At 36.2% G+C, this 16649-nt stretch overlaps 1 protein-coding gene across 12 annotated transcripts in view; it reads right to left on the reverse strand.

Annotated features, from left to right (window-relative positions):
- The window catches only part of SLIT2 (slit guidance ligand 2), a 377791-nt gene that overhangs the window by 41041 nt on the left and 320101 nt on the right, over positions 1-16649 (reverse strand). For 6 of the 12 annotated variants that reach the window (XM_037742766.1, XM_037742770.1, XM_037742771.1 and 3 more), the window contains 4 exons: positions 14745-14869; positions 14513-14607; positions 13123-13262; positions 8992-9018 (listed from right to left, as the gene is read on the reverse strand). In XM_037742766.1, the coding sequence (XP_037598694.1) occupies positions 8992-9018; positions 13123-13262; positions 14513-14607; positions 14745-14869 (387 nt within the window). The remainder of the gene's footprint in view (positions 1-8991; positions 9019-13122; positions 13263-14512; positions 14608-14744; positions 14870-16649) is intronic. The other 6 variants (XM_017540559.1, XM_017540557.1, XM_017540558.1 and 3 more) reach the window with 1 other exon arrangement.

Genomic DNA, 16649 nt, shown 5'->3' on the forward strand with positions numbered 1-16649 from the left:
AAAAAAAAGAAGAAGAGAAAAAAAAAGAAAACACTCTGTCTTCAATGGAGGATGGTAAATTGCATAAGTGGGATACAAGTGCACTTGAGAGGTGACCCCTTATGCAGGGTAGGGGTGAGGTGGAGGTATACATGGCCCAAAGCAGTGGTTAGGGAGTGAAATAAGATGCCACTTTGTGATGGATGGATAAGCACATGGGGAAAGAGAGAGGGAGTTGTCTAGGATGTCTATGATTTGGGCATGTAAGTTGGGAATTACCTTTTGGTGACGTAAAGACCATGGAGGAAGACCAGGTTTTCTAGTGCAAACACAGAGATTAAAATACAGTGATGTGGTATTGAGGATTCAATTGTGCCCCTCAAAAAAACAAACAAAAAACTGGTATGTTTGAATTCTTTAGTTCCTCAGAATGTGACCTTATATTGAGATAGAGTTTTTACTGAGGAAATCAAGTTAAAATAAGTCATTAGGATAGGCCCTAATCCAATGTGGCTAGTGTTATCAAAAAGGGGAACCTGGATACCAAGAAATACAGGCATAGAGGGAACATGATATGAAAAACAGGCATAGAGGGAGAATTCCACTAGACAGCAATCCTCAACAGGAATCCATACCATGGACACCTTGATTTCAGATCTGTAGCTTCCAGAGCTGTAAGGCAATAAACTCTGTGGTTTAAGCCTCCAGTTTGCAGTGATTTGTTATGGAAGCCTTAGCAAAACAATAAAGGTAGTAAATTTCAAATCACTGGAGGTTTACAGTGGGGAATAAAACATTCAACTTATGCTACTAGTTCTTCCTTTTCCTTTATTTTTTTTTTTCATTTTTATGTCTCTTTCCTCTCATTTTATTTCATGTGGCTGTCCTCTCCTTTGTCTCATTTTCTTTGGGGACTCTGAGCCTCTCCAATAGTCAGTGTGTAATAAGCAGTGCACAGAGGAGAAGGAATGGCCCAGGACAAGGCTCCCTGTGCTTCCAGATTCAAGATGTAAGTGGAGCACAGTAGTGTGGATTAGCTCTACATTTGCACTGTGCCCAGAAGCCTCTCCACAAAGCGCTGTGAGTTGTGATTGACTGGGTCCAATCATCACTTACTCCTCTGTTCAAGGGGAGCTGGTGTTAGCAGTTAGGGCTTGCAAGACAGGCTATCTAATTAATAACAACAATTCTCCTCTTCAAGGTCTTAGAGGTGGCAAAGGCAAGAGAAACATAGACTACTGTGTCTTGCAGAAGAAGAGAAAGTGAGTCCAATGCCTGTGTCATCAGCTTTATGGCAAGTTTGGAAATGATCTTGAACTTTGAATGACAGCTGCAATTATTAACTACTTGTGTGTGTGTGTATATATACACACACACACACACACACACACACAAGTAGACATCCATATACATACTATCGTTATGTATGTATATATACACATCCATATATAAATACGCTATCATTAAGTATAAAAATAATTTTGAGGCCAGGTAAGGTGGCTCACACCTATAATACCAGCACTTTGGGAGGCCGAGGTGGGTGGATCATGAAGTCAGGAGATCAAGACCATCCTGGCCAACATGGTGAAAATACATCATCTCTACTAAAAATACAAAAATTAGCTGGGTGTGGTGGCACGTGCCTGTAGTCCAAGCTACTTGGGAGGCTGAGGCAGGAGAATCACTTGAACCCAGGAGGTGAAGGTTGCAGTGAGTCAAGATTGCACCACTGCACTTCAGCCTGACAGCAGAGTAAGACTCCATCTCAAATAATAATAATAATCATCATCTTGAAAACGTTTTATTACTTTATACTGTGTTGGCTGGGTGCAGTGGCTCATGCCTGTAATCCTAGCACTCTGGGAGGTTGAAGCGGATAGATCACCTGAGCTCAACATGGCAAACCACTGTCTCTACTAAAAATATAAAAAATAGCTGGATGTGGTGGTGCACACCAGGCACAAGAATCACTAGAACCTGGGAGGTGGGGGTTGCAATGAGCTGAGATCATGCCACTGCACTCCAACCTGGGCCAGAAGGTACATATATATATATATATATATATATATATATATATATACACACAGCATATATATATATATATATATATATATACATATATATATATATGCTGGGTGTGGGGGTGTGCACCCATAATCCCATCTACTTGGGAGGTTGAGGCAGGAGAATTGCTTGAACATGGGTCTTGAGGAGTGTGCGGAGGTTGCAGTGAACTGAGATCATGCCACTCCACTCCAGCCTGGGCAAAAGAGCAAAACTCATCTCAAAAAAAAAAAAAAAAAATTACATTGTGTCATAACATCAAAGCTCATCACAAGTGGAGGATATGTCACTTGATTTCCATTTCCTGCCCATACTGTCAAATTTCTTAAATGTACTTTTTCTTAAAAACTACTGCTTTAACTCATTAAGTATTGTTGAAAATTCTTAACTATAGTAATTTTTTGACAAATGAATGAATGTTGAAGATAGTATATGTTCCATGGGAGTTAACATTAAATGTTTCCTGAAATGAATAAGAATAGTTTAAAAATACATTTACTTATAATATAATTAGTTTATGTGTACTCTGTCAGAGTGAGGTTTTTTATTTAACCAACAAAAGCTGATTTCAAGTTTAATTTTTATTATACAATGTTTGGGAGAAACTTTTTGTGCTAGATCTAGCACATGATTGAAGGACGAGTATGACAAAGCGTTACTCTGGAGAAGTTACTATATGGAAAATTTAGAGAAATAAGATCAACATCTAATTTTCTACTATTTTTCTACTAACATGGCTTCTTTGTTCTCTTTGCTAAATAAGCTGTGTTAATTACAGAGAGGAAATTTTTGAATAATTGTTAATTGTTGGCTGGACTGTTTTGTTGTTGTTGTTGTTTGTTTTTTTTAACCCAAGACAGAGTCTTGCTCTGTCACCCAGTCTGAAGTGCAATGGTGCAATCTTGGCTCACTGTAACCTCTGTCTCCTGGGTTTGAGCAATTCTCCCGCCTCAGCCTCCGGAGTAGCTGGGATTACAGGTGTGTGCCACCACGCCAGGCTAATTTTCTTTGTATTTTTAGTAGAGACAAGGTTTCACCATGTTGGCCAGGTTGGTCTCTAACCCCTGACCTCGTGATCCACCTGCCTCAGCCTCCCAAAATGCTGGGATTGCAGGCATAAGCCACTGTGCCTGTCCTTGGCTGGACTATTAATTGCTTTCTATCTGTGAAGAAATCTGGGCAATGGGATGTTTCATCTAGGCTTATTTAGTCCTCAAAGCCTGCTTATCAAAACGGTGGGTCAGTTGTCCCCAGATTAAGATTTCAGAAATTTTCTAACTCAGATCACTGTTAAAAATATGAATTTGTTTTAGTCTAACTGGATATTGAGTACCTCTATTTAATTTCCCCCAAAGTTAGCTTTTTAAATTCAAGTTGGGCATGTCTACAACAAAATAATTTTAGATAACAGGACATGGTGTTGCTGGCACACATAACTCTTGCTACTGTTGCTACCTTCTGCTAATATAACTAGATTAGATTATTCTCTTTGAAATAGATAAAAATCTAAGTCCTTTCTGGATATCGGAGATGTAAGAAAGAGGTGATGAAGGTACTAGAGCTTATACTGCAGCCCATTTTTATTCCTACTACAACTTGTAACAAGCTGTTTAATAAGAAGTAATTATTAATATTGATAATAATGAAGAAGAAATTTAGGACAGCAATCTGGATACCTGGACCAGAATTCTAGTACTAAACTTAATCAGTCCAACTCAAGAAAGATTTGAATAAATGTACTAATTTTATTCTCTTTGACTTAGCTCAGCAAAGGAAGATATCAAAATAAGCAACCTAATGGATAACATAAGTATGATTTAATTTCTTAAAAGTATGCTATTTGAGGGCATGGGATACCTTTACTATATTTTTGTATCTCTCCATTCCCACTGTATTCACAAGTAAATTGTCTGGCACAAAGTAGGTGCTAGATTAAAAAAAAATTGGAAAGATAGCATTTATTTGATTGCTTCTTGCAGGCAAATGGTTTTTAAATGTTAATGGAGATCCAGATCACATAAAGAACAACGTAAAAAAGCAAAGACAGAATTAAAAGACTGGTAGCAGATTTGTGTTCTGAGATGCTAGCCCGAGGTATGCCATTGCAGGCTAGACAAGATGGTTAGTCTGTTGACTTTCTGCTATCCCTACTATATTTTTATGCCTCACAATTACCATTCCAATGGAGGATGAAGAGGATGAGCTCCATTATCAAGAAATTGCACTTGTCAGCACTTACGTGGCATGTTTGAGGAAGGTTATGATGAATGGACCCGAATGTTTCTCATTTCCAAATTTTGTAAATTCAATCCAATTCTGATTTTAAAAAGTTTTTCCATTTGCTCTTTATTTATATAAACAGAAACATTCTCTTTCCTCCTACAGAGCATGCAGTGTGGCAGAGAGATTGATGACCTATAGCACAGGGTGGATATAGCTGATGAGATTATGGGAGTCATCTCAGGGCAGCTTAAGTTGGACCTGAAATGAAAGTATATACATTTTCTCCTCTTTTGCTAAACCAGGCCATCCCTATTTGTTACATACTCAAGGTTATAATCCCAGGCACCATTACACAATAACACAGGCAGATGACCAGTCTCTAATCTGAATATTCCGTATCCTCAACAATGGAGACAGCAATAAGTGGCTTTATTTCCATCAGTAAGTAAAGAATTCCTGTGCATAGGGTGTTTCTGTTGCTTATTTTTTCAAAGAGCCAACTCTTCCTGAAGATTCCTGTTTTAATAATCTGATGCTTTCTTTTTTTGTGTTGACTACTCTGAAGTGTGTCCCATCAATTGGAAATAATAAATTGACCTTCAATATATAATAAGTAAACTATCTAGACTTCCTGCACTTTTCTAAACTTAATTAAATCCAGTTTTTGGTGCAGAAACATAGGGAACTCACCAGAGGGCCCCAGAATTCTTGAAGACACATTAGCCATTAACAGATGTTCTCTTTGTGTAAAATATACGCAAAATGGGACATGTACATCATCAGAATGCTGCCATAGAGCAGCCCCGTGAGATCAAGTTTGTCATAATTCAAAATAGGAAGGTTCAAGAAAATATGCTATAAATATAGATATTAAGATGTTTCAAAGAAGGAAAATCAGTTTTTGGTTCCTATTTTTGTTTTCTAAGTGATATGAAATGAGTTTCTTGAGTCTGTTAGAGAGCTTGGCCTGTGTTCCCATTCAGAAGGAGTGTTTTTCTTGAGTAAAGTAGCTATATTATATTATTAATGTTCTTGGGGTATGAAAAGTGATGGTTATATACTGAGAAATATTTGACCTGATCTGACCTTGCAGTAAAGAATCAAAGCCAAAGAGTTTGCCCAGTAGACAAGGGTAATGTTTTATGGATTCTGGTATCACTTTCAATACTTAGCATGGTGTCCTGCATAAGATATTTTCTCAATAAACATCTGGCATATTATTTAATAAAAAAAAAAAAACCTTAACCTCTCCAAATAAACACAAAATGAAGTGTTTTTCAGTGCTTCCTTATTGGAACACTGATGCTAAATAATATAGCCAATTCCAGCAGCCACTGAAACTTCAGAAAATATTTAACTCCGTTTTTAAAATAAATAAATAAATTCAAATTTGAAAAAGACTTGGTTAAACTAAATTGTTGTTCTGGGCTCAATGGGCACTGCCTATTCACTAAAGAGCAAACAAGACCTTTAAAATGTTTTTTGAAATTCATGTGCATTTAAGAAAGCTTTGAAAGATTGGAGGATGAATACAAATGACATAATATTATTGGGCTGCCAAAGTACTCTCTCTAGTAAAAACAGACAGCAACTTACGTTTCCCTTATTTGAGGCTCACAAGTATATCTGCAACTATAACGACCTTGATATAAAGACCTTACACATCTCAAAGCAGAATTAAGGGAACTCACTGTTATTAAGAGGTCACAAAAATCTAAAAATATACACAAAACCTACAAATCCAAAGCAGCTAAATCCAAGATCTCTTCAGCATTCTGTATTTCCTTATGTTTCAAAGTTGTATACGGGGGCAAGGAGGACCAGACCTATCCCTAAATAAAATCTTTCTATATGAAGTGAGCATACAAAGTAAAATTAAATAACAATAATAATAAAAACATAAATACTGAACAATATGGGGAGAGAAATTTCCATTCTATACATAATTTACCTTAGGTAATTTTCTTTATGAAAAATTAGAATAAAGAATTGTAAGAATTCTTCTGCCATGAGGAATGGCATCACATAAATCTGAACCATGTCACTGTAGTGATGATGGTCGGAATTAAATGATGCAAAATTTCAACCTGTCTTGCAGGGCAGCCTTCGATATTTCTGGAGCATAGACATTTACCAGTTTGAAGTGTTTTCCTATACATGGTTACATGTTATTCTCAAATGTCTATGTGAATGATATGACAGATATCATTATTCCTGTTTCACAGAAGAAAAATAAAGACTGGGAGACATCCCAGAGTTTATAAATATTTGTGAAAGGATAAGATACTTGAACTTTTCCCCTTACCTACACAAACTAACCACCTGCCTTATGGGATGAAAGATACCCTAGTTCTCAGGAGGGAATTAATTCATTAGTTGTACAGACATTCATTCGGTGCTTTTTTGATGTCAAGATAAAATAGATGGCTTGGTTGCACTTGAATTTTGTGGATACAGCTTTCCTTACATAAGGACAATTGTGCATGTCGAGCTGAAGAGACAGCAGGAGAGCAGAAGGAAAGCTTGTTTGGCATCAACCATGAATCAGAAATAAGCTATTATGAGATAGAAAAGAAGCCATGCCTGGAAGAAGGCTGCAAGGCAGAAGAGACAGGCTCCAGCGGAGTGTAGACAAAAGCCCCACCTCAGAGTACAGGCTTTGGGGCCAATGAGACATTAGTTTGCAACTGGGCCTCTACTTACAAGGTGTGTATCCTTGAATAAGTGCTTTATCATTGTTTGATAAAAGTTTTTGCCCACGTTTGCATTGTTCACATAAACTACAGAGTTGTTTTAAATTAACAATGCATTCACTAACGACATACAGTCTTTTTATTTAAAAAAATTTCCCCAGTTGTTAGAGAAAATGAAAATTCTATTTTCAATTAAGTTTGAATTAAAAATGTAGAGAATTATTTGACTGCTTTTAAAAGCAAATCCAGTCAGCAGCAAATTCTTGGAAATAAAAGAGATCTTTCATAAACATAAGCATGAAATTTAGTCAACACAGGAAACCACATGGTGATTTAAAACACTTGGACTGCCAAGATTGTTTCTGAGAGTATACACAACAATTTAAGGACATATTCCTGGGATGGAATAATTGCTACTATGTTTCTGAGATAGACTCAGACCTTAGACCTCACTGACCCAGACCATCAACTTCTTGCTACTTGTAAACAGAAAAGATGGCATTTGACGCAGGAAGGTATTAGATGCATTAATCCGCAGAGAAGAGCATATATTATATTGTTATATTCTATAATATGGAACCATTTTTTTCATGTTTTTCAACTTAACTCTGCACACTGTAAAAGTAAGTCAGCAAGCACGTAAATCATCCAAACAATGCAACAGAAGAAAAAGAAGCCCGTAGCAAGAGAAGACAGGGAGACCAGCTATATAATAACCCCCCCTTTTTTTTTTTTTTTTTTTTTTTTTTTTTATTTTCTTTTTTTTTTTTTTTTTTTTTTTTTTTTTTTTTTTTTTTAGAGCAAGTCTCACTCTGTCTCCCAGGCTGTGGTGCAGTGGAACAACCTCGGCTGACTGCAACCTCTGCCTCCTGGGTTCAAGCGATTCTCCTGCCTCAGCCTCCCAAGTAGCTGAGACTATAAGCGCATGCCACAATGCGTGGCTCAGTTATATATTTTTAGTAGAGATGGGGTTTCACCATGTTGCCCAGGCTGGTCTCAAACTCCTGGGCTCGAAGGATCCACCTGCCTCGGCCTCTCAAAGTGCTGGGATTACAGGCGTGAGCCACTGTGCCCAGTCTATAATAACAACTTCTTTATTATCCCCATACTCCGACTTCAAATGCTTCAGATACAACTGGAACTATCAAGAAAATCACACATTGTGCTCCTTTTAGGATGCTGTGCCTGCATTTGGTACTTGAAGTCTTTTGGTAAGCTGAATAATTAAAAATTCAACATTATTAGTTAAAACGCTGAGTTTTTAAGATAAAATTTCATAAATATTCCATGATGATTTCCCAGACATGGCTATCACTCTAATAATTCTATGACTCACTTTCTTGAGCCCTGATGTATTTGGGGAGCGGGCAAATCATACTGATGTCAATGATTAAATATGGCTTTTTTAATGCTGAAACACTGCCTAGTAGTCACAGCATCCTATAACATGAGCTTATAGGTCAACTTCTGGGGCTTTAAATATTTATTTCATAAAGTGTTTCAATGAATGTATACATCTAATATTTTTCATGTTTCATGTTACTGAAGATATTTGCTTAAGGTTATGGGAACAGTCTTTTTTTTTTTCTTTCTTTCTTGTTCAGAGCCAGGGAACAGTCTTTCTTACATAAAAATTTTTCCATCTACATCTTTATCTACAATACTAAATAACCTATGTTTTTCATCATAAAAATAATACATGTTTGTGATATATTTCAAAAGCGAAAGCATACAAACAAGCAGAAAATTAAAAAAAAAAGATATTAGTCCCTTTTTCTAGCCACCCCTTCTTCCCACTCAAAAAGTTTCTATTATCTTCTGACAATAGACAAAGTGCATTTCAGAGGCCCGTTTTATAGTGTTTGGCACAGCGATGCATAAAGATCTGAATGACTGATTTGACATATTGTTTTCTGATTTTATTTTTTGTCAACATTCCTTTTTACCGTGTACACACAGTGAAATCTATGTAACTTTATAAGAAAGAGGGAGACTAAAATGAAAATCATAATAGATTTAAAAGGCAACTAACCTTTTTCCACCTCATTCAGATTAGCAGCTGGCAGCGACAAAGACAGAAGAGACAAAAGACTTTTTACATTGCGATACAACAGCAGAGCACAGGAAGCCAATGCGCAGCATTAACAACAGAGAAGCAGGGGTGGGCAAGCGAACTGAAGCAAGGCTTAGATTTCTTACCTACAGCCGGGCCACACACACAAACATGGAGAAAATGAAGCAAAAGGTAAATGCCATCACAGGGAGCTAGAGGTCTGCGTCTAAACCAGGGGATGGAACAACCAGCAGCTTTACTGTCTAAGATGGACACTGAATGGCTTGTGCATGGGCATCAGAGATTCGGAAAACAAAGAGAAAATGGGTACAAAATGGAAAACTAAGTGGTCTGAATATTGCCCACAAAATGTGTTCTAAGGCTTTACATTTTGCCTGGAGACCTTCATTTTACGGAATTTAAGTAATCCTATTAAGTGAAAGGAGGGCTTAAAATGTGATCATCTGTGCCATACTTGTATGCGATCCTGTAAGAACAAGAGTTAATTAAGACACACAGTCTTGATATAGCTGATCCAGGGTTCTGACTGTTGGGAAATATACAAAAGCAGATATTTCAGTTAAACACCTAAGATAACACTAGAGACTGAAAAAAGGTGTCCATTAAAAAAAAAGCAGGGGTGCCATATTTATAGTTCTTATTTTTATAGGTTTTAGGTTTATGTCATTTCAGGAATTCCTTGGAAATTTAGCTCCAAGAAATGTCTTGTCTCTAGAAAGAAGATGATCATGATTTTAAAAAACCAAGGTAACAAAAACAAAATCAAAACTAACAAAACCTCTCAAGCTAAAATTAAAACTTTAGATTTAATTTTAAAATTATTTGTTTAACAATTCTGAAGTCCTACTTTCTTAATATCATAGGGATTTTAATTTACTGTTGTCTAAAATATACTAGCAATCAGCAGTCATGGGCTATGCAACGGAAAGGACAAATGATGAAGTGGAGTGTATGGAGAATGGTTTTGGTGATTCGGGTGGTGAAGTCACAGCAAGATTTAGACAATAGGAAAACGGTATTTGTCCCTACAGTTTACGCTGTCAATCCCTGGAGCAGAAAACAGCAGAGAATTTTCTCCTCTAACAAGTCAGTAACTACTTCTGTGATATTTTGGTCACACGGGGCTTAAATAAAGCTTAATAAATTCCCCGATGGTGGCTCATTTTATTTTGAATATTTCTAGTCATGTTTTGTAACCTGCTCATCACATCATAACTTCTCTGTCAGATCTCTCTCAGATCTCTGAATTTGTTTCATTGACATTATGTCTGTTCTGATTCTTGACATAGGTGTCGAATACAAAAACTGTCACAATAATAATTTACAAGATTTTTTTCTGTAAAGCATTGTTTGTTCCTATTAATTCTCTACAGAGTTCACTTCTCATTGTATGCCTTTGGGATATAGTGTAAAACATTTTCAAAGGAAAAATCAACTTGTTACGAGGATGATTTTTAAACACTGACAATATTATTATATTCCCTGAACACAGCAGGGCTTCTGCTCTCAGATCTCATGCTCATTAATCAGATCCCAAACTTAAATTTAAAACCATATAATCACATTATCAGAAAATTCCACCTTGACTGCAGACTTGGATGAAGCAGGATATAAAACTCTAGAGCCTCACTCATACTTCCCCATAATTAAAGGTCACTTAGGTGTCAATGATTTCAAAATCTGCAGATGGTTGTTTGAAATTTTGTAAATGAGCTCATTTCACGTGTGCACAAAAATACTACAATTAATAGATGAGTTATGAATTTTCCCCATTTAGATAGCTTCTCTCATGCCAAATTGTCAAATTCTTCATGGTCCCCAATACCCAATCCAAAGATAAAATGGTAGTATCTTCATGTTCTGTATACCGTGCGCTTTCTGTTTAGTATTTTTCTTGATCCTTTGCCCAGATTAAGTCAAACTGACATTTGCAATAATTATAAGTAAAAAGACTAAAACAGTCCCAGTTCTTGTGGAGAGCCAAATGGCTCTTAACAGATAGTCATGGCAAATTCCCACATGACAGGTTTTATTGATATCACATTTTGGCTAACGAATGGTTTGGCTAAGTTTTAGGTATTTATGACATGTTTCAAAGAAAGAGATCTGACATAGTTGGGGAAGTGAGGCTTCATAATAATACTTCTCCAAGGAAACTTCTCTGAACTGACACTCAGAATTGGAGAAAATGTGTGTTCAAGAGGAGCAGGTAGGTGTAGGGAGGGAGCTGGGGAAATGAAGGGTGAGCAGGTAAGACAGACTCAAAATAAATGGATAGGAATAAGGAATAGCAAATCTAAAGCCAAAGCAGGAGGACCCCTCCAAACCAACTCAAAAGAGTCCTCCACCACATTCTAGAAATTTTATTGTCAAGAAGACATATAGAACCTGATTGCAGCTGTGCTCCCAAGTTTAGGTTTTCATCAGGAAAGATTCTTCCTAGTTCTGTGCTTAGGAAGGTTTTGGTTAGGCAAAGTTTGCTTGAAATGTTTGGGTCCAATTTGTCTGGTGGAGTGGGTTGGTTCAAGGAGGCCTCCAAAATTAACTAGGTTCTTAAGCCCTTTCAATAACAATCAGAAAAATGATGGAAAAAGAGAGTTATTCTATCCTAAGAAGGTACGAGGTAGCAGATGTTAGTGCAAATATTGGGCTTCTTGGACAAGTCTACATTAGCCCATCCAATGAAGTTAAATTCTCAGGATAGCTGAAAGGGTTCTAGGATTTGTGGTCACAGGCTACTGTCAAGTTTCTGAGGTGTGATAATATTGGTAACATTAATGTGAAAGTCAAAGCTACATAACACCTACGTTCTTTCCAGACACTCTAGAAACGTGCATATTGAATGTACTTGTTATCCTTTGTTTATGTAAAATATCAAAGAACGCTAAAATTCTGCCCACTAAGCAGTCTAAGGGCTGTATATATGTACTAGAACACTTGGTAATACAGCATGTTCAAATTTCTAATGGAAACTTAGTGTGTTATTACTGCTTTATATGACATCAGGTGTTTTACTGGTGCCAAAAAATAAAAATAAGATCCTGGAAAAGGCAGCTTCAGAGGCACTCAAACAGATCTGGGTTGCCAGAACAGAGCCTCATTATTCGACCTAGGATTTTCCCATCAAGAAAGGTGCCTAGTAGTTAGGGTATTCCATAAAAGCTTCAATTTTAACAATTTTCCAACAAATCCCTGGGAAAATTTAATTATACAGATGTATGCTCATCTTTCATGTTGGGAGATGTTAACTCCAGTGACCTGTATAGTCATTTCTTCCTTTGATTTTCTTGCTATGTATTAAATTACACAAAAATAGATATAATTAATGAAATGCACCAAGAATGAAAATGGTAACTTTGAATAGAATGACCAAAATTACTTCTTCATTTTTTCTTACAAATAAAATGTGCAAAATTCTTGTTTTTCCTTTGTCAATGTTAAGTGATTTATTAAAGGAAAAAGACAAGTCATAAGCTTGATGCTGACTTTACAGCAAATTGGTTTGAATAGGGAGGAAATTTAGCAATTAATAGTCTAATGAGATGTGCCATCCAAAGAAACAAAGTGTTAGAAAAAAGGTGACAGTCTCGTAACACTATCCAAAGTGCTCAATATCTTCCTGACTTTTATTTTGAAGGACACGGGTTACTAGAGGCAAACACTCATTACTGAAGACATAAGTATAAATATGAATTATCTCAAATGCTTAATTATGTTGTGGCTATTAAATAAAAGTCCTCTTTTCACATGGGTACTGGGGGTTGGTTTGCACAGGGAAAATAGTTTGCACAAAAATGCCATTGAATTGTGGGACTAAAAGCTTTAGCACAATAGCTTTAGCTTCTTTTATTACTGGATAGCATGGTTTATAATAGACGCATATGTTTGAACAGAGATTGCTGGGTCTTTTATTTGGTTAGCTGAAACTATCTTTAAGTCCTTATGTTATTTACATTACATCTGGTTTTCAAAATGCTTACCATCTGTCAAATAATAATATGATTTACTAAACATATATAACATAGCTCCAATGATGCTTTCAAACAGATATATACTGATTGAAGGCAAAATATTTCCTGTTCTTTGTACCTGTATACTCAGGTGGGCAAAGGCATGTGTAGTTATTAATGCCATCGACACATGTAGAATTATTTTCACAGTCATTATCTTCACAATCATCAATGTTGACTTCACAATTTTCTCCTTCAAATCCATCAGCACAAATACACCTGAATGCCAGAGGAAGAAAAGGTCAAAAACGTCTTTTATGCTGCATTTTAAAATCATGTGGTGTAAATATTGAAAAAGGCATAATTACACTCATCAACCATACAGCCATAGAGCTTTTAACTACCAGAAATTGATTTTTTAAATGCCTTTAAATGACATGTTGTAAACATCAATTTAAGATAATATCCACCAAAGCAGAAACCATTCAAAAAATAAAATTTAGCTGGTTGCAAGAAGGCAAATGGCTCCATGGTCTCAAAATCAATACACCCACTACATTTGCAGGTCTAAAACACAGGCAGTTTTATTCCACTGCCCTAGGTATCTTAATCTTGAGTCATGCTCTAATGAAATAAATCAGGCTTCTTTGCTCATAAATAAAGAGGAACTGGTTCTAATTTTTAAAATTACAACATCATCTACTAACATATGTATAATGTCCTTGATATCTTGAAACAACAATGAATCTGAAAATAAAATTTTGTCTTCCTTGCATTTACAGAATGTGAATGCTCTCTTTGTCTTAATAATACAATTTTCCCCCAGCATAAAACAATCTTGAGTATGTATTGAATAATTTTTAAGTAAAGTCTAGATAAATAAGAAACAACTTCATAACAGAATGTAGAAGTGAAGTCTATTTCTTCTAAAAAGTGAAATTCTAACCAGTTTTAGTAGTATATTAGCATTCTAATGTGACATTATTAGTGTCATTTAATAAAGAGCTCCAGTTCATAATTCATGAAGTACATCTAAAGTAATTGTGCCATATGATTAAATAACTTCAGATTAAAATCGTTCACATGTATACTTATATGGTGTCTTGGAAATAAATCATTAATTTTCTGTTTTAGTGGGACTTATGTCTTATTACACACTATCTGTTAAAGCAGTAAGCAGAACAACAGATGAATATATGACTAGCAGTAGGGGACTAGCTGGATATTAATTAGTATAATGGAGCCAATATTAATATTTTGTCTTGCCCTAATCTGACCTGATTAATCATGTGTATGTGTATGTTTTTAAATTATTTTTGGTTTTGTAGCATCCTGAGCTGAGAATATTGTAGAGTTTCCATTGTTTTTTTTTTATATTGCAATATCTCTGAGAGGGATGAATACATACTGCCCTTTCTCTGCCATTCTTTGAAAAATACTGCTCTTTGATTTGAAAAGGAAAATCATGTTGGGTTAGTTATCCTTGCTCCAATGCTTCAGATACAGATGATCATAGACTAATGACCTACCAGAATCCATCTTCTCCTTCTTTTAAGTGGCAAGTTCCCCCATGTTTACATGGGTTACTGATGCAGGCATGAATTGGGACATCACAGTCCTGCCCCTGGAGAAGAAGGGTCAAGTAAAGTTGAATGTAAATAAACTAGTTCTTCACACATAGAGAAAGCACCATAAAATACTAAAGGCGCACCAAGAGAAGTTATGTTGTCAAACTGTGACTCTTAAATTGCTTCTACTTACCTTGAAACCATATGGACAGGTGCATCGGTAAAAGTCAACTGGATCACTATTACATGTGCCATCATTTTTACATGGATTTGATAGGCAGGGGTTACATTTAGCTAGAATGTTGACATCCACAGGACCTGAAAATTAATTGAAAAATATGAGCAACTGATGTTCTTCCAGTTTACTTATTATTTGTATGACTTAAAATAATGGTACATTTTATATAAGATTATTATTGGTCACATATCTATATGTATCTCTCATCCATGACAGGCCAGAAATCAGCATCATCCTATAATGCTGGCCAGGCATGGTGGCTCACACCTGTAATCCCAGCATTTTGGGAGGCCAAGGCAGTCAGATCACCAGAGGTCAGAAGTTCAAGATCAACCTGGTCAACATGATGAAACCCCGTCTCTACTACAAATACAAAAAATTAGCTGGGTATGGTGGTGGGAGCCTGTAATCCCAGCTACTCGGGAGGCAGAGGCAGGAGAATCACTTCAATCTGGGTGACAGATGTTGCAGTGAGCTGAGATCATATCACTGCACTCTAGCCTGGGCAATGAATGAAACTCCGACTCAACAAATAAAAATAAAATGCAACAGAAGGCCTTCTCAACTGGATGTACTGTGAGACTCTCTGAGGTCAGTGTGGCTCTGACTTAGTATCTGAGGTTAATGGTGTCAGTGTCACCAAGAGAGTCCCCTCATGGGCTGACTAGTTGATGTGGATGTTTTTCATGGCCACTGTCTGTATGTACATCAACCTTCTCCTGCTTCATGGAAATGCATATCGCAGTCCCAGAGAGGACTGCGTGTGTGGGTATGGGGTGGGGTGGGCAAATTTTATAAATAAGTAGAAATTTATCATTGTAATTAAAAACACAATACAATATACCTGCCCAGGTAACATTGGCTCAGTAGTACAACTTTCAATAGGAGATACAAAACTGGGCCACTTTATGCATATAGAAATAAGCCAAAACCGCAAGCTCCATTATAATCTCCCGTTTTTTTTCATTCAGTTTGTTGGTTCATTTGCACAATACATGATGGGTGATGTTTTTGTATCTTCCTCTCTGAGAAGAAAACATCTCTGAAATGATTTCTACTTGCAATCTCATGTTTGGGACATACCTTTAAAAAACTTCATCAGCCGTACAATGTCTGGAATAAATGCATATTTAGCCACAGCCATTTTCCTTTGTTGACACATTTTTATTTGACAAATGATTAACAATGTGGAAATTGTACTGTCCTCAATAAAATTATGTTCCACCTATGTTAACTCTTTGCATTGTGTGTGAGAGCTCACTACACTTTTGGCAACTGTGTGTCTGACAAGGACATTGACATCTTTATATATAAAGCACAGATATTTTTTATTGTAAACATTAATTATATTTCACCAATCTCTCTGTAGTTCCTTATCCTTTTTAGAACAAACAAGCAGCAATAATTCTAATTGCACATTTCATCACAGGTAATATCTAGCAAAGTTATCCGGATAATTACATAGCACCTCTGCACCCCCACCATTACTGTTCTAACCTTCTAAGGTACCTTTACCAAAAAACTATATAACTTCTACTCACATAAGCTACCTGCATCAAATTATTCTACAGAGTAGAGCCACGTTTGAGTTGTTGGTCTACCGACAGAAACGTATGTATATAGAAGAACATGAATAAATAGAGAGGCCACAGAGATTCATCGTATCTCTTCATATCCTTTACCCTGAGAAATGCCAGTGCATATTCAAATAATGGTATTGAAATGAAATCTACGAAAATGATAGTGCTCTGTATTGTTTAGTTTTTCTATTGATTAAAAAATTATTGAAATGTATCTACACAGAAATTCTGAGGTTTTTTTTTTTTTTTAACCATTTGGAAAAAGTTGACTGCTCCTAGG

The sequence above is a fragment of the Cebus imitator genome, unplaced genomic scaffold, assembly GCF_001604975.1.
Source record: "Cebus imitator isolate Cc_AM_T3 unplaced genomic scaffold, Cebus_imitator-1.0 Scaffold127, whole genome shotgun sequence".
Taxonomy (NCBI): Eukaryota; Metazoa; Chordata; class Mammalia; order Primates; family Cebidae; genus Cebus; species Cebus imitator.